This window comes from Mesocricetus auratus, unplaced genomic scaffold (assembly GCF_017639785.1).
Source record: "Mesocricetus auratus isolate SY011 unplaced genomic scaffold, BCM_Maur_2.0 Super-Scaffold_6730, whole genome shotgun sequence".
In the NCBI taxonomy this organism is placed as follows: Eukaryota; Metazoa; Chordata; class Mammalia; order Rodentia; family Cricetidae; genus Mesocricetus; species Mesocricetus auratus.
This window is the reverse complement of record NW_024429184.1, coordinates 83,569,004-83,596,236: the sequence shown is the minus strand read 5'-3', so window position 1 is coordinate 83,596,236 and position 27,233 is coordinate 83,569,004. Positions and strand designations below refer to the sequence as shown.

The window sequence follows — 27,233 nt, the reverse complement described above, 5'->3', positions numbered from 1 at the left end:
TGTCATTAATATATTTTAGCTTTTACAGAATAATTTATAAACAGTCTGTGGATTTTCTTGAATTTTTATAAAGACAAGAAGAACTTATTCATAGTAATAAGTGAAAAATCAGTATACATGTTTTGTCATATCCAAGAAAAAAGAAAATATTAATGTATTTTCTTCAAAGTACATAATTGATGTCAAAATATGTAAAACAAATTCCAAGACAATGATAATATATTCATTTGTCTGACCTGGTACAGATCATCATTCTTAATTTTCAATAATGTTCCTTAAACTCTTAAAATTGCATTCATGCCATGCAAGTTTTCCTTAAACATACTGGATTTTAGTTGTTTACTTTCAACACAACACCTACAGTTATTCCATATTAATAAATAAATCTTCTTAGCGATCTGAATTTTATGTCAGAGATATTATTTCAAGTATCATCATCTTCTCCACTTGTATTAAGTATCATACATAATTTCTGTCATTTATCTTTTATTTTTTGTGTATATGATATTTTTAGAAGTCTTCATTGTTATTCAACACATCTGCTCATTAACACTTTGGGGGAACTTTTCAGTTCATCACTAAAATAATTAAAGTAAGGAGTAATATATGTGGCTTTTAATCAATGAGCAAATATTCAAGCACTGTATTTAACCCCTGTGCAATTAATCAAAGCAGAGCAAGAGCATGCAGAGTATACTGGGACCTTTCAATTTCACGCTAATAAATATGGGAAGCAATCAGCGATAAGCACTTAAAATGTTATAGTGGTATATTTTGAAGTGTATAATATAAACTAATCTCCAATCACCGACTTACCCAAGACGGTGAGCTCTGCAGAGGCACTAATGTTCTCATTCTTATATGTTACAACACAAGTATAGGTTCCACTGTCATCATCTGTCACATTAGAGATGAGCAAATTGCTTCCACCCAACAATGAATACTTTTTTGACCTGTAAGATAGAGGTCACATACAAAGACATAGTCAGTTAACATATTTGGACATTGGGCAAGACTTCAGAAGTGCTAATGAATTTCACAAATTCTCATACTGTAGAACTTTAGAGATAAAATTCATATATCATCAAGGATCTAATATACCTCACTCATTGAAGTAGTATTAATTCAAGGTAAACTCCCACATGGAGGCTCTGTGTATTGATTCAAAGTTTAACCAGATTAAATGTAAAACTAATGTATTATATTTATAAAATAAATGTAATAATATATATAATCATAAATTTCTATTCTAAAATTAATAAGAAATTTCTAAATAATCTAGGATGATTCAATCATTTTTAAATTTTAGGGACTCTAAGGTGAAAGAAATGGTTTTCCAGGGTGGAAATCAATGTGTTCCACTCTGATATATAGCTCAGTCACCGTTTAAAAAGTCACATTTCAACTGAACCAAGAATATCTGCTGTATCAAAGTAAGGTAGTGATCAGATTTCCTGTATGCCTTCATGACTTCAGAAACACCATGATAGCATCCTATGTCTTATTTTTGCCTAAAGACTTACTTACATTGAGCACAATTTAAACAATAATTTATGATGTATGCACATATCTCATCACAGATATTAAATGTGCTAAAAGGGGTATATTAGTAATTCAAATCAATGAACTTAATTTCTTAAGTGAGATCCATTTAATCAATGTGTTTTAGACTAAGTATTTCCTTCAACCACGTACTTGCTTTCTATGTTTCCCTTATTATTAATCTTGGGCTAATCCAATGTGAGCCATGTTCTCCAGCATTATCTTCTATTTATATTAATTGGGAGTAATAAGAGGTACATTTGGGATTATGATATATATGAGGATCTTAAAATGACATGCAATGCATTAAACTGAAGAAATGTTTCCTTTTCTATCTTCACAATTATTGAAATATAATTGACAGTGAAAATTGTTTATATCTATGGTATACCATGTGGTGTTTTTATGTATGGAATGTGAAATATATACATGCGTATGTAATATGAAATGATTACAATAGCAAGCTAGGTAACATGTGTGTGTGTAGATATGCATGCATTCATGAGTGGTGCATGTGGACGCACATTGTGTTATGAACGTATAAGATTTACCTTCTCCTTCTCACATTCCTCTGATGACATCATCTGAATGCCCTTGCATCTCAGTATCACTCTAACTCCATTCCCGTCAGAACGGATCCCCCAGCTTTTACTTATTTCCTCATCGTCTACTACCAACGGTTAATTATCTTTTATATATTTATCGTCCCCCCAAAATTGAGAACAAATCTAATTATTTTGAGAAAGCTGGAACTTTTGGTGCCTATCAAGAAGTGTAAAACAATAGTATATAGTTCTCAAGATCCCGGTGTGTAATACCTCAGTTGGATAACCTCCTCGCCCCGTAACCAGGTGAAACTTGGCGGAGGGTAGCCAGAAACACAACACTCCAGGACAGCATCTTTTCCTTCAATGGCTACTACGTTGGATGGTCTTTGCAGAAAATAGAGCTGCCTATGCAACCCTGGATCTATGGAAAGAAAACACAGCATCATATAAATTGTAACTACAGTCATATGTGTCATGATATAAGACCATGAAGAATAAAGTTAGAAAAGTAGAAGAATGCCAGGAAATTTTGAGGATAATGTTCTGTGAAAGTTTCTCTACTCCCAGAATGTAAAATCCTGACATTAGAATATTCTTAGCTGCTAAACGATCAAAACATAAGGCAAGAGGAATTAAGGTAGATACTACAATTAACCTTGATTCTACTTCCTTCTGCTTTTTAAAAGTCACTTCTATTTGTTGATATGTAAGATAATAAATGAACATGTAATGATTTTAGATAGATACAAACAGTTTATTAGGATATACAGTTTTGAGGATATGTTTTCTGTTTCCAAGCAAAAGTTACGCCTGCTAAAATTTTATTGCTTGCTTTCTAAAAGTAAATCAGGCTATGGTGTAGTTTTGTTTTCATTATAAAATTTTGACATCCTTCCAAAGATTGAGCTTGTCCCCATTGCTAAGAGCTTGGGTGAATGAGGAATTCAGCCTCCCTCCACCTTGTCTCTCACACCACCTCATTTATATATGTACTAACCATGTTTACTAGCACAGATGTGCATCCGGTGACTCTTGAGCTTCTTTCTTACCCTCACTTGACCTATAAGTCATGAATTTTCCTCACATGGAATAAGCACAATTTCAGAGCCTATGCATAGATTCAACACCAAGGAACTGCTAGATCTTCAGAGCAAAGAGCACCCTTCTTTTCACTATGAGTTCCAGACACAATGCAGTAGACTTACCAATCAATGCAACTCCCTTATCCGCTGACCTAACCTGTTCTTCAATGGACATTAGAGTTGATTTCCTAAAGACATGTTTCCTCTAGGAAAGTTTAATCAAGGGTATAACTTAATGAAATATGAATAATTAACTTGTCAGTAATATTGCACACTCAAAAGTAAAATCCAAACACAAAGAAAGTGAGGCGATGAGATGATGAAATCTTACATCTAGGAGATAGGTGAATGAAGATTCACTAATGAGGTTAGATGCAACTGTGCCATAGTGTAGGCTGCTGCTGGTCTCATAGGAAATTATGTGGGAAGGGCCTGGAATACATTTGAAGAGTTATTGTCCCAAGCCAGATTCAATCTCACATTGTTTGAGTGTGAAGTGATAGAAGAAAAATACATTACTGGGATAGTAACTTTCATTTTAAATACTTTGTGTATAGAAATTCAAACTTTCTCAGTCTTTTCATATCTGCCTCTGGCCATTTCAATAACTGAAATAAATCATCTTCACAATGAAAATATTCAAAGCATTGTTCCAAATGTGTTAATTGTTACTAAACCAATGTTGTTGAAAAATGCCTCAAGATTTTTGGAAATCATGAATGGCACATTTCCCGTCTCATAAGTGACTTCTCAAATAAACAAATATGGTTCAAAAGATAACACCACCAAAGGAAAATATTTTCTGAAATGGACAAATCCACACAATATACCACTGTAGATAGCTGTCATTGCTAAGGCAGACAATTCATTCAGACTCAACGTCTCATCACTTGCTTCCAGGAATATCATTCTTATACATGCTACACAAGACTCCTATATACCCTGGTGAGATGGGCTTAATATCATTTTCTACCTAAAGGAAATTTTACCTGGAATGTTATATAGGTAAATTATTTACCAACCATGGAATAAAGATTACAACTCAAATTATTGAAAACATAACTACCACATAAAAATAAATATTTCACTTTTTAATAATTTAAAAATATTCAATGTATTACAAAGTTGAACAAAGCAAAACAGGGTTAGTACCTCTGTGTCAGCTTCCCATCTTCTGTTACTATCTCCTTATGTTACATTAGAATAGCTCAGTTCTTACCAAGGTTAACATGGTTATTAAATTATTTCCATAGTTTAAATTAGGGTTAATTATTCCATATAGGCTTATATAAATGCAAGTCATATATTCATCATTAGAATATTCTGTTTCTTTACTTATTCATCTTTCCTCTATTAGCTCTACTTTAAATTTTAAGGGATAGCTAATAATTTCACTACTTACACCACTGAACATTTTTGAGAATTGAAATTATTTGCATTTTCTCTGTGTTAAGGTTTTACATGAGTAACATGACAGATTGTAGGTTGTGGTAATATTAATATTAATAATTACTAATCATATTATATTCTATCTTCAAAACTGCACTTTTAAACTCAGTATTATATCCTTACCATTCCTTCATTTTGTGGCTGATACTTGGCCCTTATTGTTGAAAAATATGTAATTGTATCACTATGCCAAACTTGTTCATTGGCTTATAAGTTCACCAATTGAAGACTAATTTAGTCATTCTCAGTGCTTGGTGTTCATGAACAGATCTTATAGATAGATAGATAGATAGATAGATAGATAGATAGATAGATAGATTTTAAATACTATTAATTATTTTTGTTATTTGACAATTATAGACAAGGCATACTGATCACTCCCATGTGCCACCCCTCACGTGCAGGTCCCTAAAATTCTATTTCTCATGCTTTATTTTGTTACCCACTAAGTTTAACCAGGCCTATCCAAGTTGGTTTGGAGCCATGCATGAGAGCCTGATCAGCCCACCATTAGGTACACAACAGGAAACAATAATATCCTACTTCCAGAAGCCATCAACAGTCAATAGATCAGTATTAAGGGCCATTATCATGAGTCTCCCCTTACATGGTAGGCAATGGAGGCCCAGTTGACAGTCCCAATCCCAACTGCCAGATTTCGAAGAAGAAATTTTAAAATGAATCCCCCAAAACAGGAATTGCTGCAATGTGCTACAAATCCAGAAGCATCAATAAATCTTTCACTGTATTAAGGGACTACATTTGGTTAGCTATCTGGAAAGCAACTAAAACAAACACATAACTATGAAAGCAAGACAACCGAACTGAACAATTTAAAACACAAATTGGCCATTGCGGTTATAGTCTTTGTTTACTTTGGGGTCTTTATATTGTTAGGATGATTTGGCCACCAAGAGAGACAACACACAAATTCATTACCCCTCCATTTTACAATTTTTAAAGTGAAAAATTTAAAGAGACATTGGAAAAACCATGCCTCCATTTTAAAATTAGCAGAATAAAGATGATTGTCAAGGTTAACCGTGTGTGATAGAACTGCAGGTGGTTTTCATTTTAACCTTTACATTTTTCTGTATTTTTGAAAGGTTTTCAAAATATCATGTAGTATTTTTAGAGTGAAGAGTTATTTTAAACTCCTCTATGGTAAGGTGTATATAATTTTTACAAAGAGAAAAAGAAATCATAAAAGTTAATGACTAAAATTCCAGGCAAATATTTAAAAGCAGATGAAAATTCTTCCTTTAAACTCTATAGAAGTTTAATGAAAAACTAGAAATTACAGATGATAACTCTTTGTTGTCTAAATGGACTTTAATATCAGGGTGGAATTAGTAATTAATGAAATGTCCTTTGTATTCTAGTTTTATAGACAGTAGCTATTCAAGTCCTTAAGGAGTAATACAGGTAATAGAACATATGAAACATTTTCAATTGAATTAATGATGCATGCTCATTATAGTAAAAGGTGGTTCATGTGAATATAAGTCTTCAATGTGATATAAATTGGATGAGATATCATTTTGTTGTTATTTATTAAACTGTACATATACTTCAGAAAGTTTTATAGGTTTAAAATATTTTCAAATAGAAACTGGAGAAATGTAATTGTGGTTACTAGATAACAAATTTGGAAAGTTTCTGCATTAAAACTAATAAAATGTTCCTTTGACAAATGTTTATATCAATAATTACAAGGAAATATTCTGTAATACAAAACTTAAGAATATGTACAAAATTGAATGACTTGTGATTCTAAATTGATTGTAATGATCACAATCTGCTTCAATTAAAACCCAGTTGAGGTTTTATGTGTGTGTGTGTGTGTGTGTGTGTGTGTGTGTTTTGACTTAGTCTGTCTGCCATCAGAGTGGCAGAACAGTTAGCAGACAATAGTTACTACAGGGTGATACATATACAGAGATGCCTTGAAGCACTGAATGACCTCATAGCAATTTATGCCTTTGACGGTTTGTCCCATGTTCTCTACCTTTTTCACTTCTTTTTAAATGGAAATTTTGGCCCACGTTAGCTTCATCTGTTCTCTGAATTGGGAGGGACTATTGTAAAATAATTGAAAATGCAATTACATGATAATGTCAACTGAGGATCTGAAAATGTTGGTTGTTACTGAGAACTCCAGAGAATGGGCATTTCAAGAGTAACATAATTTTCGACCAAAAAAACTAGTGAAACAGTAGTAGTTTTTATACTTGTATAAATTCCTTAAATGAGAAGCTTGATTAAAAATAACTTGGTTGTTATGATTTCTCCATTCATATATTTCACATAGGTATTTCTTTGCATTGCCTGTAAATAGTCAAATTTCAGATAGATATGTAACTGTCAAAGGGACATTTTGATAAACTTCAGCTAATATAGAACTATACTTAACACTGTTCCAAATCCTAGCAACCAGTTTATTTATAGTTATTTGTGATGTGGAATCAAACATGGCTTCAATAAACATTCTATAATGTCTTATACAAAAACTGGCTCATCTTGTACTTGAATTGATCATTTACTGTTGTATGATTTTGTCACATCAGTTGATGGTAATTTGCAATAGTACACTGTTTGAGATAGGACTTCCAACTGTTGACATATATCATTGTAGAAAAAAAATCATTTGTTACTATTACCTGAAGTCCCATCAAAAATGAATTTTAATATTAGAAAGCTATCAAACCACCAAATAATATACAGATTTTTCAAATTTCTAATTTTATCTAAGAAGACTGAATTTCATTCTTGGTAGAAAATACCATTTTTAGTCAAGTGACTCATTCAAATTTTTTACTATTGATAAAATTTATAGCAAGTATCTGTGTCTAGAAAAAATGTCTTCCTCTTTTGATTGTCTTTTCAAATCAAGCTAATGTTCCATAAGGGAAGCCAACAAAAGGTAGCTCAATCTGTTTGGCATTCAAGTTATCACAGAAGGCTGCACTGTGACAACCTTCATGTTCATTTCCCAGTTTTGTCCAGAATAAGATAAAACCAAATGAAATATAGGATATCAAGGATAGTGATTCAAAAGGCTTAATATTTATTACTGCTGCATCAAGAGCATTCTTGGGCATCATGGGAAAAAACTCCAACAGGGAGTGTAACACTGGAGCTCAGATCTCACAGATTGCCTAAGAAACCTAAAAATTCATAAACCATTCTTTGAAAACCTGCAAAAACAGATTGGAAGAACAATCATCATGAAAGAACCAAGATCACATTTCCTACCCAGACAAGAAACTGATGATGCTACAATTTCCTTTATCTTTCTCTACTTCCTTTCCTCATCCCTTTTCTCTTCTTGCTCATCCTTCTTGTTTTTCTCATCATTATCCTTATTTTTATCATGTAAAACAGCAAAACCTTTAAAATATATGATAAGGAGGGGTGTCTGATCCCACTGACCTTGATATACCATCGCTTGCTGTTATCCATGGGATAACTGCCTGTAGTTGAAGAGAAACGATGGAGGAGTAGTGGATGGGGTGAGAGAAAGAGGGAGGAGTGTTGTGGATTTAAATCCATTTAGCCAACAACTTTTGGGGCAACAAGCACTAGGATGTGGTCTGCCTACATGGCAGCTTAAAAGCTGATGGAGAAGGTTGGGCACTCTCTTGCTGTCTTGGGTGCTTGGAGTAGAGCAGGTAGTAGAGAGGAGACTTGGGGTTGATGCTCTTCACCCCTGGGCAAAATGGCTGGATGGAGGAGCTGGATTAGTGGTAGCATTTAATTGGTTCTGTATCAGTCAGTGATTGTCCATATCCTATACCTAAATAAATTCTTGAGATGATGTAACAGATGGCTAGGGCTTCTTGTAACAAGTGGTGCCCAATGTGAGGCATGAACCCAAGTTCTAGGGGTATGACTGGGAAGAGAGGTGGGAGAGGAGGCTATGGGTAGAATGTAAAAAACAAGAAAATTAATCTTAAAAATTATTCAAAAAAGTATACTCATTACCACTCAGCAAGAGTCTATTGAGATTGTTATTCCTTAATCCTCTAGAATAATATACTATGACCCAGTGCTTATTGTTAATATACTCAGCAATGAAGCCCAACAACCATCACCAGAGCCACTGATACAAAGAGGTAGACAGAAGGTATACTAGTACTAGTACAAGTAGAGAATTGATAGTTTCCAGTGACATTTTCTGAAACAAAGGGTACTATCCTGCATTGCTGTGGTCAATTGCATCTGAGTCTCAGTACAAACAAGATTTCACTCTGTAGTCACTCTTGGGATAGATTTTCCAAATACATCAAGCCTTTGTTTTTTAAAACCCTTAAAGCCAGGATGTGGTGGCACACACCTATAATCTCAGGACTCAGGGAAGGTGATGCAGATGGATCTCTGTAAGTTTGGGGTCAGCCTGGTCTACGGAGTGAGTTCCAGAATAGCCAGAGCTACTCAGAGAAACCCTGAATTATAAACAAAACAAAAAGACTCTCGGAGCAAATGACTAGGTTGACTATGTAAATTATCCAACTGGAGCTGATACTTAGAGTCAAAGGAAACTCTATTGTAATTATCTTACATCACAGAACATAGTGCTGAGGATTCTGGATAAGTAAATACATGTGTTCAGTCTGTGATGATATCCTCTCGTCAATGGGACCATTTTCCAGAACTATTATTTAGGAACCTCACCATTAAAGTCATGTGCTGATTCTGAAGAATAATCGAGGCTTGGGAAAACTAAATTATGGATTGCTTGAATCCACGTCAGCAAGAAAAAAATCACTAGTTTTCAAAGTTTAATAACTGTCACTCTTAAAATAATTTGTAATAGCTTCAATTTTCATGCTTTCTGAATACAATACCTTCTTTCCCCATTGTATATTCTTTGGTGTGTTTTATTAAGATCATACCTAGTTGATTTATCACAGATTTTTCAACTGGAACTTCTCAGGGTTGCCTTTATCTGTATTCTCACCTTCAGCTTAACCTGCTGTTCACCTGCTGGCTGTTCAGCCTTTGTCCTAGCTAGGCTTCCACAGGTCTGCACATCTCAAACACCATCCTGTTTATGCTATGATAATTGCTCAGTGTGAGACTTTCCATGACAATCCTCTCAACTCCTTGTTTAGAATGTTTTTGTTTGCTAGTTTTGTTTGGTTTCCTGAAAACCAAACTAATCTCAACAGATCACAAAAACCAGGATGTCTTTCATAAAAACAACAATGAAATAAATTCCATCTTGCTATAAACTAGAGAGCTTTGAACACAGTAAAGCAAGGAGCCATTTCTCAGGAGATGCTTTTCACTCTGATATTCTATCATTTTCTTGCCTTATTTACACCAATTTGGTCCTAAAAATGAAATTTTATCAGTAAATATTCCTACATCTGTTCATATTTCCTCTTTCCTCTTCCATGATCACATACTTACTGCTATTTCTGGTTAGATTTGAAAGAAAGGGGAACATCTATTCTTGTCACTACCTTATGGCTAAGTACCTTCTGTCCCTGAGAAATTTTGGTTAAATGAATACTGAAATAGGTCTGAAGGAAGTGATTTTTCACTTTTATAATGGTTCAATTTTTTAAAGCTGATTTTAGAATTCTAGGAAACAAATGTTGCTATTGTGATGTGTCAAAGTTAATTTAAAGAATCAAAAATCTTCATAATTTATATGTACATATTTAGAAGTATTTGAAAATTTCAAGAAAAGTAATGGTTTCTTCATTCTAATACTTGCTTTTGATAAATACATCAAGCTATGTAGATTATTTCCTGTTTTTAGTACACTGAGTCTAAAAAGATATAGCCATACCTTAAGAGAGAATATACTTCTATTTTTCTTTAGGGAGAAATTAGTGTTAAACAAAGGTAGCAGAGAAAGCAAGTGTCCTAGTGATTTCAGAATTTTTTTCTGACACTTGTTCACTGATAAATTATAATTTTGTTTTGCACATATCCTCAAGGAAGGCTTCATGTTTGTGTCTGAATCAGAAAAGATTCCTTGGTCTTCTGTTCATTCATATAGGGATGCTAACATTTCATTTGTAATTAAGACAAAACTGGACATATATTTGCCTCACTGTGCTTGGGGAAAAACAGGATCCCTTCTTTTCTAGAAATATCATTCTTCCAATTGGAGATCCTCCATGAAACTGTTATTTTTACTTTTTAACTTTTGGGATACAGTAAATTTTCAGAGAATAGAAGCTAAAAGAACATAAAGTATTCTGTGGCATCTGTGCCATGAACAAATCCAAGGTATCAAGAAGTGAAAGACATGAAGTCTGGCTGTTTGTGCTAAGAGAATGCATATGCCACCTTTATTGCCAGGAGAAAGCATGTGTGTATGTGCCATTTCTGCATGTCTGCCTGTGTGTTTGTCTAAGGAGTGAGCAGCCTTATATACAGACTTACAGCACAATGGAGAAACACCAGGTGTAAGAGCTCGTGTTTTCCTCGTGCTAGATATTGATGTCAGGTGGACAAGGCCATGACTGTAAGCCAGGACTAGAGAACAGGATGCACCTGTGGCTATCAGCTGACAAGCAATGAGGACTGGGGCCCAAAATAATCAAGTTAATATCGAACATTACTCAGGTCAAGGGGAAAGTAGCAAAAAAATGGATTCGATGATGGCATAATCACTGTGACATGAAAGTAATAGGAAGACTGAATTGTGAACTAGTTCCCCTAGTATTTTCCTTTTCAGTAAGAATCATGGACCTCTTGACACAAACCAATTGTATTAAGAGATTCAAAGACAGGGGATGTTCATTAATCTATAGCAATTAAATTTATGTTGCTAAAAATTAAATATTATTACAGTTGAAATGACTTTTAAATTAATTTTTTCGATTTATTTATTTGAGTGTTTTGTGTCCATGTATGTATGTGCACAACACACATTCCAGGCTCAAAGGGCATTGGATGCTGGAGTTGCACATGGCTGAGAATAGGAGTTAAAGTTGGTTGTAATGCAACATGTGGGTGCTGGGAAATGAACCTGACCCTCTGTGAGAGCCACACTTGCTCTTAACCGCTGGGCCATCTCCAAGATGATTTTGACAAGCCCATTGAAAGTGTGGGTATCTCAGTAGTCTCTCATCCAGTAAGATATGGCCTTAGCTCCTGTAGCTAATCCTAATATAACACATTTGCACATTCATTCCTGAGCCAGTTCAACCCAGTTTTCAATAGATGGCAGTTCTGTGTGGTAAAGACCCACATAGTATAATGAATCTTGGTCAATTGTACATAATAAAAGACATTTGGTCATCTTTCCAGGGATTTTTTTCTAATATAAGCTAGCAAAAGTATTTTTATTAATCTAAAATAGAAAAAATAATCCCACGATTTTGAACTTTTTTTAACCAATAGTTATCACCTGATTGCAACTGCCCTGTACATTTCAAAAAGTAGTTTCTATGGCAAACTACCCAAGGCAGGGTCAGGGCTGAAGAAATAAAAAATGGTATCCTTGACAGTGAAGACATTTGCAAAATCAGATCACATCTTACCAATTCTCAGAATAGACAGGAACAAGGACATTAGTGCTGAATGGATTGCTACTAGAAATTGAAGATTAAATACTAGCAAGCATATTTTTCTTCTCATTCTCATTTAAGCCGTTGTGGCCTATATTATACAACAGAAGAAAAGATGCTGATAAAGAAGCCTGGGTTGAAATCAGACTGTGAGATTCCAGAGAGCAAATGTTTTCATGTAGTTGTAGCTTGGATATTAAAAAGGAAAGGAGAAACTAGACAAATTACTGATATATTACTATGGAGGTGCTTGTATACCCATAAGAAAAACAAGGTAATAATCAAAAATAATCTTTATATGAGAATCGAATTATTTAGCATTGAGGAAGCTTCTAAAATGTAAAAATAATTCCAGTATATCTGAGGACTACCAAATGCATCTGGCCTGTCCAATTTAATCTTTACAATCATCCCACAAAATATATTCTAGCTCTGTCTTCATTTCACAAGATAATGCTTTAAATTAAGTAATTTGTCTGAGACTGTACAACTATGAAGTGTGAAACCAAGATCTGTACTTAACTTGGTTTAAAATCCATGTCTTTAATCATTTCTCATGATAATATATTGGGACATTAACACAATCTGAGCAAAATCTAGGAAAAGGAATGGTGGCAGTCCATGTTCAGACCTTTTGTGTAGTTCAGATAAATCATGGTGTGTAGTAAATCTGCACTACATGAAGTCTAATTTGATGTACTAACATGTTCATTTCTAAACACATATATGATAGGAACACAGGTAATAATGACATTCATTTTAAATCTTTAAATGATCACATGTGTTCTGCTTATAGCCTGATGTCAGAAACAGTACATTCAAAAGTAGCCTCTACAAAAAACAAGCTAAATGGCTGGAAAAATCATTTAATTCACACAATGTGAAGACTGAGAGAAAAGTCTTTGAAAGATACTTATTATTCACTTCTTTGTTTCTGTTTTTCTGTGTTCTACTGTGTTTTCTGTGTTCAATATGCATTCCTTAAAACTTGCAAAGTTTCCCAACCACAGATACATATAACTCACTTTAAATGTCTAGACATGGGATTTAAGACTCTCAGTATGTTGAGTTCAACTTTATATTCCATATTTAATATCATCTGGTGTCATGCTTTACTAAAGTAGTCCTCTTGTGGTCTAGAAGTTCTAACTAAGACTTCCCAAATATGCACCTAGGCTTGTTTAGTTATCTGTGCTCATTTGGAGCTGGGTGTATGTGTGTGTTCACATTAATGTCCCCTTTCCTGGCTTATCTTAGTTTAGTTGTCTTATGAATTAACAACGTAGCTTGATGATAAGTTATAAATCATTTTAGTGTATTGTTCACCATCCCTTACAGATACTTACACAGCATATATTATTAAAAGATATTGTGGTAATGTGTTCTGGTATATCTCTGATTTTTTTCTGTTCTTGGTTGTATTTTATAAATAATTACTCTTTTATTTGTTCATGTTGTTTGTCAAAAACACATTTGTCCAACATTAAATTTTGATAATTCTCACACTGTTTTTTACTCTTATTATATATGCTTGGTGATCCATGATCAGTGATATTCTGGTTACAACTGTAATTACACTGAGGATTCATGGCACAGGTGGCAAACTTAAAAAATTAGATGTGATTTCATACTCTTTCCATATTTCCCTCTCCTCAGTCCTCCCTTGCTTTTGAGACAGGGTAATAATGAAACTGGGCCAACTGTGTATAATTGAAAAAAGTCATATGCCTCTTGGCTTAAATTCAAATCTAGAAACAATTAAGCTCAGCAAGGAAGGGACTTTCACTGAAAGCTTAGTGGCTGAAAGCAAGAGCCCTTGTACCAATCACATAGTCAACTTATCAGTACAAAGGAAATGTCTAGAAAGAAATTAAGCAGTGCTCCACTGAGCTTATAAATGACAAGAAAGCCAAAGAGTTGGTCTGTTGATATGGAGTACTCTGTCCAGATCAAACCTGGCCATAAATTCCTTTAAGTCAAACCCTAATAGAGAACAAGTCCTTAACTGCCATTCAGTTCTGTGAAGGTGAGCAATGTGAGGAAGGTTCAGAAGAAAAGTTGAATCTAGAAGTGGTTGATTCATGTGGTATAAGAAAAGATTCATTTCTATTCAAAGTACAAATAGTTGATTGAAACAACTAGTAATGATGTAAAAGATGTAACAAAGTATCAAAAAATCTAGCTAGAACAATTTAAAATGCTAAAGATTCAAAGCTGACTTCCAAAATATACCAACAGTCTTCTATTGAAAGATGACAATACCTAAGAGTTTCATAGCTGGAAACAAATGTCAATGATGTTGTCAGTGATTCAAAACTCTGAGTGTTTCATGTGTCAGGTGCTAATATAACTAAGAACTAAGTTAAATCAGATGATCATCCACCATTGTGAAAATCCGCTTGAGGCCCCTTAAATATAGTACATCTTTCTACTTTGCTTTTGCTTTCTGAGTGCAACAAAAATTAGGTGACAGAACAATTATTTGCAGGATATTTTATGGAACATTTAAGCCCAGTATTGAGATCTACTTATTCACACACAAAAAAGAAACAATTCTTTACAAAGAATTATTTACATTACAAATAATTATTTATATCATTGTTATTAGATTAGATAGGAGTAATATATAAATATTAATCCCAATTTGAAGTGATCTTGGTCAATGAAGAACAGTTTAATGAGATCATTTTTTTCTGTTTGATAATATAGCATCTGTTCTGCATCTCTGGGTTCAAAAAATAATTTCACATCCAAATCTTGTTATTTGAGAAATACATTTTAAAAGGCTATTTCTGTCATACAGAAAATCTTTGGTCAAGATTCATTATTAAATTCCATTAAGGATATTTATGATTGGTGGAAGGTCACAAAGTTTACATGAATAGGGTCATGAAGTTGGTTGATTCCAACTTTCATGGATGATGTTGGGTTGCACATTTACATGGATGAAATTTACCTCAGATATGGGGGGAATAGTAAAAGAGCTAAAAACACTAGAGGGTTTTGAAGACCTGTGTGTACTGCTACAGCATCAGGGGATAGAAGACTGCATTTTATGGATAAGCACAGGAGCTCAATCATCCTAAAAAAGTTAGTTAATGAATATGATGTCAACTTCGTTGATAAAGGCAAACTGAGTTTCAAAGGTTGGCTTTGGCTCTGAAAGGAGTTTCACAGTCAGCAAAATGCTATTAGGCAGGAGGCCCTGCTACTGAAAAACCTTTCCTAAGGGAAATAATCACCTCCAGTTGCAAACGTCAGTCCTGTCTGCTCTAAAGATCTTGCTGAAGCCGCTGCCACTCTGATCAGTCAGCAGCAGCAGCATCTGAATAAATCAGATGGTCACTAACTTGTTCTGCTTGTATGAAGAGGGTCTACACAGTTGGCCAGCTGCTCGCTATGTAGTCCAAGTTGGTTGAAGCATACAGTCCTCCCTATTCACCTTCCTATGTTCTGGGATTTAGATTTGTAACATTGTAACCAGTTAATTGAGTCTTTTTTTAAAAAAAAAACATAAAACATATTTATTGTTTTGTGATATGATATTATTGGAAATTTTTACAAGTCATACATAATATATATGTAAAATTTAAATGTACTTGAAAACAAAATTGTTTCTATGTCTTGTGTTTTGTATATATGTAATATTTATATATACATGAAAACAAAAAGATATTTCTGAATCTTGTGTTTTTGTGAAAACCACTTCATTCCTATGGTGTGGAACTGAATCAAGATTTTTTAAAAATGAAAACCTGTAGTTAACTTTGAATTAAAAGAAATATTTAATAAAGTATAATGTTGAATACCATATTAAGTTGTCTTCTTAACGATAAGTGAAATTATCTGTTCTAAGTTCACAAATAAGATAAATATTGAAGACTGTCCATATTTTATTTGAAATAAAATTAAATAACATAAAAAAACAGTATATATTTTCTGCCAGCCGCAGAAATTTCACAGCGTTAGGTATATAGAGGGCCCAGAATCTCCTGAATGTAGCTCAATGAATAAACAGTAGATAGAAGTATCAACTGAATCATTCAATTAGATTATTAACAATTCTTAAATAAGAATTCTATTCCTGGACCAGTTCTTTCAATCAACCTATGGCTCAAAACACATTTATAATTCTGTGAGACTGTCCGAGGCTCTGCTCTTTGCATATGATGTTTTGAAACATCACCACCTGTAGTGTTTCAGTTAATATTTCAAAAAATGTATTACAGCTGCTTACTGCTAATTTACTCAAATAAAAACATATAATTACTCATAAGGAAAAACTCAATTTGTCTTAAATCATTAATCAACAAATTAAATTAGTTACTAATTTTCCTGTTTCTTGAATGAAATAATTATTTTCACCTGGAAAAGATGAAATATCATGAAAAAACCTCTCTTGAAATATTTAATTGGCTGGGCATTGGTGGTGTACACCTTTAATCCCAGCACTCAGGAGGCAGAGCCAAGCAGATCTCTGTGAGTTCGAGGCCACCCTTGTCTATAGAGTGTGTTCCAGGACAACCTCCAAAGCAATACAGAGAAACCCTGTCTCGAAAAACCAAATAAAGGAAAGAAATATATAATTGATGCTATACACATATATGTCTTCTCAAATGCTCAGCCTTCATAAAGATGTAAGACATGGCCACAGTCTAGTCTCTGTTCAGATTCCACTTCCCAGCTTTTGTCAGAGCCCAGATGACATCACATCCCTCATAAGTCACAACACCTGATGCCACCATAGAGGCTGCTCATGTTCAGTTCTCTGCCCAGTTAACATGACAGTTTCTACCTGTCCCTCTTCCCAGTTTAACTTTCTTCCTTCTGGTTTGTCCCTCCCACCGCCCCTTCCTCTGTTTTCTACTGCTTGTCTCACAGAGTCTGTGATGTTTTCTTAAAAGCCTCCACTTTGTTCCTTAACTCTTCTTCCCTGATACATAGTTCCCTTAGTTAGACATGCCTTTATCTTCAAGAGAAGCTAATGTCATTTCTCTCATACATAGGACAAGAGCTTTCTAACTCGTGTGGTTCATAGTATAAAATATTTGTTTTATGTATTTCCTCCCCAGGAATTTATCATCCAACTTTTCTTTGTATAGCCAATGGCTGTTATATAGGTGTTAGCAAAATGTTATGGGATGAAGTTTTTAAAAACTGAAACTTATCACAATTACTTGATTATTGACATGAGAATTTAGTAGAATCCAGTCATTTGTTGATATTTATGGCCTTATATAAACCACTGAGTAACCTTTACCTGGATTGCTAGTTTTCTTTTGGAAAGGCTTATACTCCGTCTATATAAAATATTTATGAAAACTACAAGTAATTAGGAATGTGTAGATGTATACCAGCACCTACAATTTGAAGAGCAGTTCATTAAAACTTCTCAATGCTTTTCTGTGATTAGCCAAAGTAAGTATAGGTCTACCTAAGACCAAGTGCAGATGTAGACTTTACAGAGATTGGTGATAACAGCAGTCACTGGAAGAGACCTTAGATACAATTAATCCAAATTCTAACTGTTTAGGAAAAGAAAATGATGGTCAGAGTCAGAGAATTACCAGGGAATAAGAAAAATATGAAAGATATAAAGCAACAAAATTTTATAAAATAACATTAATCACATTTTGTTATAATGACTTGTATGTTTTCTTTAACCCTGAACTGTAAAAGTCCAGAACTTGTGTCAGTTTTAATCAGTGTTATACATAGTACAGTGCTTTCCAGAAATTGTTGTATAAATGTTTGAGTAGATGTTTGTTAGATGCTAATTTTGGGCTTATATTCAACCTCACAAATCCTTTCATTTTTGTAAATAGCAATGATGCCTATATTTTAGACCACTGTTAGAAGAAAATGAAATCAATTGAGAAGTGTTTCTAAATGGACTTGTCAAAAATATGAAATAAACCTTAATGAATGAAAGAATGAATAAGAAAATAAATGAGGTTAAAGCCCATTTATTTATATGTTTCTCTTAAAAATTAGTAGTACACAGAAACTTAGGAACAGCTGTTATAATCTCTTGCAGCATGTTATCAAAAACAAAGGATATATATACTGAAAACTCAGTAAGCAATAGAGTACATGTAATCATTACAAATATTTGATCTCTTCTACACAGTGTTATTGTGGAGAACAAGGTAAATATTGAAATACCTGATAAAATTCTAACTTCTGCTTCATTGCCCATTCTTGTGCTAGCTGGGTTCCGAGCTGTGCATCGGTAGGTTCCAATGTCCCCTGGTTGAAGTCTGCTGATCTGCAATGCTCCAGAAGGCAAGACCACCACACGGGAGTCTCCTGGAACTGGGATGAGGTCTTGTTGATTTTTCTGCCAGTGTATTGTTGGCATGGGTTCCCCAATGACTTCACACTTGAGTAACACTGTATCTCCCATGAAGGCTGTGATAGATTCTGTCTGGGAAAGGAACCTCAGTGGTCCTAAGAGAAACACAAAGAACAGATGAGTCTTTCAAATAAAGGAAAATAATTAACAATATCTTTTGTTCTTTATGAGATACTGTATCTTGGAGCATATACTCTCAAATTATGTTTAGTCTGCTGACATATTATATCATATCAGGCACAGCAAGTAGATTACTTGGCTAAGACAAGATGACAATATTATCTTGTATAATAGTGTCTCTAGAGGCTTCTTTAATTATAACTGTTGGTTAACAAAAAAAGAAACTCATGTAAAATAAACAGAACAGATAAATTTAGTCTAATTTTACAAATGAGGACATTGTGCTTTGAAAATTACAATTCCACATGAAGGATAATGATGGTATTATGTGTCAATGCTACAAATGGGATCTTGCTTTTTTGAATCCCAATGTGCTACACTGTCTAAGTTACCTAAAATTAGATCAATATATAAAAAGCTACCAGGATTCAAGAACTGACTGTTTAGTGTAATTTGAGACAGTTCCAATAAAGAAGAGAGATATTCACTTGCAATTATAGAAACAGAAAACAGTCAATGGTTAGTTTGACAGTTTAATGTGAGTGTTCACCAGTATTTCCCTGGTGTGGTTGCAGTGTAGAAAAGAAAATCCTAAAGTTTTAGTGAGACTAGTTTTTATGGGCCACTTATACATATGAATTATTTCATACCATGTTTAATTTCCTGGTGTGTGCAGTGAGACTATAGTTAGTCAGCATGACTGCTTTCATGTTCATGTCAAGTGACATGTGAAATGGTTTGTAGAGATGAGTAGGGATGAAAGGGAAAGAAACTGATCACCATTGAGCAAAGCATGGTGAGTAAGAAACTCTACCTTGATGCTGCATTGGAGAGATACTCTGACCTTGTCTCATGAAATCTTTCATGAACAAGAGTATATCATCATCCTAGACTTTAATCCTTGAGATTTTTCTAGTATTTAGTGAGTCCTAACAAGCCTGCATGAATTGTATCATTATAAAACACTGGACATATGTTTCTAGAACTAATAATTTTTTGGTTCTTGCTTTAGTCATCATTCTTATATTTTGATTTCCCTTTAATCTTTTCATTATAGGAAAATGTTACAATAAAATTTTATTAATTCATCTTTCTGGGCTTCATTGGACTTTACTAATTATATTTAATGGTGTTACAGTGTTTAAAATTAATTTGAAATTACAGCAGAATTTCCCATATCTGGAATTAAATCATGTCAAAAAAGTGTTGATTTTTTTCCCATCAATATTTCATCAATGACAAATTCTATTGTGATCCACTTTCCTATTGCTACTTTGAACTTCAGTCTGTTAATTCCTCCAAACCTAATTTTTTTCATAAACTGAAAGGCTGGAACAAAAGGTCAGAGGTAAATGGACTGGGTTAAACACAATTTAACATGAGAGGCATTAAGAAACATTATAGTGAAGTTTCAGACCTAGGTCAAGGGAAAACTTCATATCCTCTTCAAATATTAGGGTTTATAGTCAATGGTGTATAAAGTTATTTCTGCACTTCATGTAGAATAGGTTCATGCTGCTAGAGACTACTACTATTATATCTCTCCCTAAACTACTTGAAATCATGGTGACATAATAGTAAGGAGCCACAATATTCTTTAAAATGAAGGATTAATACAAGATCATGTAGGTACTTCATATTGACTTGTTAGTTGAAATGTATTCCACATAAGTGGGATATAAAACTACCTATAGGTTTCCTAAAGTTAAAACTCTGGAATTTGGGTCTATGGAACCACCTGGACCAACCTGAAAGAGGTATTTCCAAAGGGCACCAGGCACTTGTGAAAGTTTACTTTTCCAATCAAAAGAACCCAACTATGACTAAGTTAGAGCTATTCTGAGTGCTTGGGAAAACAATAAGAACCCATTAATTTGCTCCCTGGCTCATGGATCAAAGTCCTTTCTAGGCTCTAAGTACAGTTTTGAATGTATATGAAAGAAAAAGATGCAATATATTAATCTGTTAATCAGTGTGGATTAAAAGGATGAAATTGAAGAGTGATTGCTATATTATAAAGAAACTACAATGAGTAGGAGCATTATTATAAAGCTTATTTTAGGATACAAGTTTCTGGCTTGTTTAATAGCATTCCTTCTTATCTTCATTGTTAGTGATTATCTTATAATTAAGGAAAATAGTTATGAATAATTACATCATAATATATTATAGTAAATTTATACAATAACAATATAGTTCATTATATGTTAGAATAAAATATATTAGGTAAGCTGGAAAAACATCTGGATACTTTTATACATGGTAACACATAGTTCTACATTAGTTAGAGACATCATACAAATTCAGGACCACTGTGTTCCATGTGATTATCAATAATATTAAAAATTTAGCTAGCAAGTTAGTGCTAGAGCAGAAAATACAGAAAAGGAATTCAGATTGATATTCAACAATTGTTTTCCTATGTCAATCTCATCTAGCTACCATATTAGCATAATGAGACAATGGGATTGGCTCCTAGTCTACAAGCTATTATGCTGCATTGTAGGAACCTAACAGAATTTTAACAGGCTGAGAAGGAAACTGACAGGATTCAGGGAACTCAGAGACTGAGTCAGTCATCCATGTTGTTGTAAGTATCTTTAACAAACCCACTGGTCCACCAAACTAAATTTGAGTGGCATTACTTGTTTGGTCTGTAGTTGGTGTTGTATTTGGTGTGAATTGTCATTTATCAAATCTCTCCAGGCAAAATCTTATAATACATATTATTTCAGACATACCACCATGCTGGTGTCAGATCTTAAGAAAGAGAAACAGCATGCTGGGTTCAATGCCTCATGCTGGGGGTTAGACAGTAGAAATACATTCAATATTAAAGTTAACAGTGTAGCATAGGCAATTTTTGAATAATTGATTGTGAGCATGGAAAATTATAAACTGACTTTTTGTCCTTTATTTTTTATCTTTATGAAGAAAACAACACAACAAACAAGTAAGTTTATAGGTTTTTGTGTGGCTTGAATTACTGCTTCCAATATGGCACTAAAGTTTGTTATGAAATATCCTTGTTGTAAAGAAGATGTTATATTATATTAATATAGTAGCATGTTGCAGTTAATAAATTCACTCAAACACATAAAAATGAAATACAATCTATTTTCAGAAATTGTTAAATACAATAATGTAAAGTAAATATTTGTGCATCAAGTGGCTAGGAGATTAAGTACATCTTCATGAAGATGAGTTTCCATGTCAGCAAGAGTCTGTTCAAACCCAAGAGATCCATGTGATCTGTTGTTGGCGTAGTTTCCTATCTCTGTTCTTTGCTCAGTCAAGTCCATTCCAAATATCAGAATGTTCCTTTATTGGGGAGTTCATGGTACACCTGGTAAACATGGCTATGTTCAAATTTTTGTTATTATCTTACTGTCCAAATGCTGCAAAAGAGTTTCCACTGTATTTTTAAAATTGTATACCCAGGAATCTAGCATGCTCCCAAATCATTTTTCACAACTGTTGCAAAACAATTCTGAACTCTGTTGAACTTAGCTGAGTCTCTAAACCTATTCTTCTCTGGATGTTATTTCCTTAGTATTTTCTCTAGAAAGGGATATGCTTTTCTCTTAACATCTACCTGCCATAACTGTAGGCATTCTAATAGCATCAGGTATAAAAAAACCTACACTTTTCCCAGTCTCACTGAAAATCATCTTCCTACCTTAAATTTTTATATCACTCATAATTTACAGATGCTATGACACAGTCAGTGTATAAATCAAACTTGAAAATTGCTTTCATGTTCATGTTATGGTATCTGTATTTTATTTCCACAGAGTATATCCAATACTTACTGACAATAAAAAAATAAACATTAATATTTGCTTAGGTCCTATGTAAGTTTAAATGCTTTAAAAATGATGCCCACAATTTGAAAACTGACACTACTTTTACATTTATCAATTTCCAACATATCCTGGGAACTCGGAATAGTAGATCACACGCCATGGTTCCAGATTATCTGGGGTCATTTTCCTACTTTATCTCTTCATTAGATTATGCTTAGTTTGGGAAGCTTCTCAATTTTAATATTACACTACTCGAAGCACCTTGATTAGTGACTTCACTTAGTTTCCACAAGTTATTTCTTCCTTTGTGTATGTGTGCTAGGAACTGAACTTAGGGCTTTACATAGGCTACTAAATGTATCACCACTGTGTCGTATTGCCAGCCTATTATAACTATTTAAGTATTACTATACACACCCACACAAAAAACACTGAAATGAGTACACTGAAACATGTGTGTTTAAAATAGGTTTTGGGACTTAAAATACCTTATTTCTAAATGAAAATTGCTCAAGGTGAATTTCTTCTATTTGGCAATATTCCTGATCTTCCAGTAGCAGCAGATAACTGGGTAAAAATGCCCTTGTTTAGTCAGTACAACTGACCCTCAATATTCATGAGTCTTCAACAATGGCTGATTGAAAATATTTTAATTGTATTTGTGCTAAGCATGTGCAGGCTTTTGTGTCATGTTCCTTAAGAAACATAACTATGCACATAGCATTTACATATTAGATTTGATAAGTCAGCTGGACATGATTTAAAGTATTTGAGAGGATGTGTTCTTGCAAAACTGACATCTTATGCAAGGATTTTAACATCTGCAAATTTTCATTTCTACAGAGTCCTAGAAGCAACTCCCCCATTCACTGAAGAACAACCCATGTTCTTCACTCACTTAAATTCTATAAACTAACTACAATCTGGAGTGCTATACTATTCAAAGTAGCACACAATCCTATTTGGAGTGCCTTAGGAGGGCTTCTATCTTTATCCTTGAGAAAAGGTTGTTTCCTAAAAGGAAGTGTTGTCAAGATGTCTACCTTCACACCCAGCCTGGCCCTGGATGTTACAACAGCTTTATATCCAGGAACACCTGTAATTGTGAAAGCATCCCACATTAGTCTACCCACAGGTTCAGACATGTCCTGCACTACCATGTGTTAACACAGTCCAAAATTTATTTGGGAAAATCTGTAAAAAGCAAAGCATAGCTTGTTTTACATAGAAAAGTTAATTAATGTACCATATACAGAAGCTTTATTTTATCCCCTTTGTCTTTGAAATAAATACAGATACTTTTAATTCTTATTTTATAAGTGACTTATTCAAACCAAAAAGATTCTGGGCTTCAGCATCAGAAATGGTATTGATACACCAATCTTTATTACAGCATCATAGTAGGCAGTACAGACAGCAAGAAATATAGGCCCATTTTAAAGTTAGCATGGAAGAATGGGTCAGTCATTTATTCTGATTTCTATAAAACATGCTTCTGCTATTAACTTACAGTGCTTTACCACCCGAAAGATTCATAAAGAGCATCTTTGCATGTGTACTTTGTTAAATGTTGCTCAAGGTCTGTTATAAATCCATAAGCTAGATTCCTTACTTAAGTATTTACCATATATTCAAGGGATGGCTTATTATTTTTTTTAACTTTGTCAGCATTACCCTTGCATATGTGGGAGGAGGTAATACCGATGCAGGTAATGAATCCTCCAAACAGGGACAACCAGTTATTCCCTCAGTCTCCTTTGCACCACATACATCCAACTGCCACTAATTAACTGTGGGGTGTAATTTTATTTTCCAGGTTAATCCATAAGTTCTATAACAGAAGGATTCAGCCCTGGTTTTATTCTGTTTTACAAATGGCACAATGCATAATGATTTTTCATCAAGTAAATATCTGTTGAATGAAAATTATGTGTTATGGATTAATTTAATAGTCAGTTTAGATAAGCGTCAGAGGCCGTAAACATTAGTAAGTGATGAGGGAAAGTTCTGGAAGAGAACTGCTCTGCACATTGAGCCTTCTGGGAAGACTGATGAGTGAAGATCATGGAATGTTGAATGTTGGACTGTTGCAGGTCCAGAATCTGATTACATTTGTATTTACCCCCAACACCCAGTAGCCACTCCTTGACTACAGACTTCTGTGTTTGACCCAGCACACACGTGACTCACAGGCAAAATGCTTTAACTAAGAGAACTCTAGTTTCCATCAACTAAAAGGCTAAGACTCCCATCCATAGCTGAAAGTCCCCTGCTTTGCTGCACCTAATGTTTCCAGCAATGTGTTTAAAAAACTCCTTTGTTTATTGCCTTTGTGGTTGTTCTGTAACAGAATCGGTCACTAAACTGCTACCCTGTTGAAACATGGAATTGGAGGTAAGCTGAATTATTATTCCTGGACCATGGTCACTCATTTGTCCCAAAATAAACTTCCTAATCCCCTTCGAGGTGAGAACTGTGATTTTTGCAACCCTAAAGAACAATAACAATGTCTGGGGTTTGGGGAGGAGTTACTGGTAAACAGTGGTTTCTTCAGGCAAAGGGTTAAAGAGCTAATGCTAGTACACAAACCCAAACCTGCCTGCGCATGCAGTCTTTCACATGGCAACAGACTACATATGAGAAAACAGGGAGACAGTGCCTGACATGCTGAAAAACTCTTTTAGTCTTATAAACTTACTTGAGAACCAGCATATATTTTAAATGGTATTTATCCATCTTCTTGTAAATCACTGTCACTAGGAACAGTTACCAGACCCTTCTGGGCTAGCCCCCTCAAGCCAACCTGGGCAAGCTCTTTGTCCATCAATCTCCTCCCAGACAATACATATTTCTTCACAGGCTAGATCCAACCAAGAAGTTGTTTCCAGGGCAGTGGAAATGTTAATAGCCAAAGCACCAAACATTTTTTTCTTTTGAGCTTTTCTTTTGTGATGTTAATAAGGAAGAGGGTTAAAAAACAAAAATCACCATGGTAATGAATGGAAAGCTGCTAAATCTGCAGGGAAATGTTAGGCTCTCAGAATTAAAATGAGGAGAACAGTAGTCCATTCCCAGTCTTCCACCCATGCAGGCAGCATCACCAAGACACGCACATATCTTTCGTCAGAACCAGACAGTCAGAAAGTTGCAACAGCTTAGATAGGCACTGTGTTTCATTCAAATCTATATTACTTAGGATTTCAAGTAAGAGTGAAAATAGAACATTTCACAGTACAGGTTTATGTATGCAAAGGCTCTCTGCCTCAAAGGAGGTCTCTTCCTCCACCCACATACACTCAAAACAGATCTATTCATTTCTTTAAATTCTAGTCTGGAAATGGCATAGTCTTCTGCTTTGCCCTCTAGCCTCCTTGGCTGACTATCGAAATCCACATCTTTTCCTATAGAAGTCTAATTATTAAGTAATTAAAGTTCATTTCATAAAGAGACTTATCAACTGGGAGGCAGACCTTATGGTTGGAAATATGCTTTGCTTTTAAATATTCAACGATGTGGTAGTGCTCCGCAATCGCCAGAGCAGAGTGGCTGGAAACACTGTTTGCTCTAAATTAAAAACTGAAGGTTATGTCCCCTCTAAGCAGGACCATGCTTGCCCTGCTCAATTGTCAAATTAGCTGACAGGCAGGGAAAAGAGGCACAGCAAAGATACTTCTCTAAATGCAGTCATCTTATGAAGGTGGTGAAAAGCAATAAGTTTCTTTATGGAATTTCTTATGTGGGTTGTTCTCCTGTTACTTTTGTGGGTTGTTCTCCTCTTCATCCTTGTGTCTTCCCATCTTCTTCTTTCTCTTCCTTCTCCGTCTCTTTCTGTCTGTCTGCCTGCCTGTATGTATGTCTCTGTCTCCCACCTCCTCCCTCCTTCTCTTCCATTTATATTGGAAAAATGACAGGCTCCTAGGTAGTTGCTGTAAGAGCAAATGCTGGAATATGGATTTACACTGTAAATCCAGGAAGCTTGTTTGTTTCAGGCATACTCCTCCATATGTAATTTTGTCATGTTAATTGAACCACATACAGATGCAATAGAGGAGATACAAAATGTAAAGGAAAGAGGCACTCAGTAGCAGCTTATATGCCAACTCCACAATTTTATTATCAAAAAGGAACTCTTTACTAAAGCCAAAAGACAGTCAAGGAAAACCACACAATCTTTCTTGGGTTTGTTGCAGGTAGCATACTCTGAGGAGCTGACACAGAAACAACTGATCAGAAACACCTCATCAGATACATGACCTGGAAGCCTGTGGTAGTCGGGTCTCCTGCATGCTAGTGACCAAAATGCAGTAGGAGGGCACTGCTTCAAAGTTCACCTTGCAGTACTGCTAGATTCTCTCCTAGTGGACCTTCAAATCCAGAGTTGACCTCTAGATTCTTCTATCTGTGATGCCCTGAATCACAGCACTATTGTAGGAGTGAGGACAGAGCACTCTCTCTGTACAGATAGGTTCTAGAAAGCTACTACACAAGAGAAGCCAGCAACTCCAGAGACGGATTCCAGCAGCCAGCAACTCTGCCCTGGAGAGTGTTACCAGGGACAAACTATACTTGTATGTTAAATGGGCCCCCTCCTCCTTCTGATTGCATTATCTGCCATCGAAGGAATCCTAGTTGTGCATGGCCCTTCCAAGTCTTTATTAAACTCATCACAATGGAGCACTGGGGAGGCTCAGATAGTAGCACTTCAGTAACTCTCCTGTCATCCATCGGGGTACTACATAATATCTATTTCCAGCACAAGATTAAATAAGGAAGATTTTCCAGGTCTTTCTCCAACTGAG

At 34.7% G+C, this 27,233-nt stretch overlaps 1 protein-coding gene across 3 annotated transcripts in view; it reads right to left on the bottom strand.

Moving 5' to 3' along the window:
• Window positions 1-27,233, bottom strand: part of Dcc (DCC netrin 1 receptor) — a 1,023,267-nt gene that overhangs the window by 495,941 nt on the left and 500,093 nt on the right. For all 3 annotated transcript variants that reach the window (XM_040741618.1, XM_040741619.1, XM_040741620.1), the window contains exons 3-5: window positions 18,319-18,603; window positions 2,361-2,511; window positions 817-953 (exon numbers count right to left, since the gene is read on the bottom strand). In XM_040741618.1, the coding sequence (XP_040597552.1) occupies window positions 817-953; window positions 2,361-2,511; window positions 18,319-18,603 (573 nt within the window). The remainder of the gene's footprint in view (window positions 1-816; window positions 954-2,360; window positions 2,512-18,318; window positions 18,604-27,233) is intronic.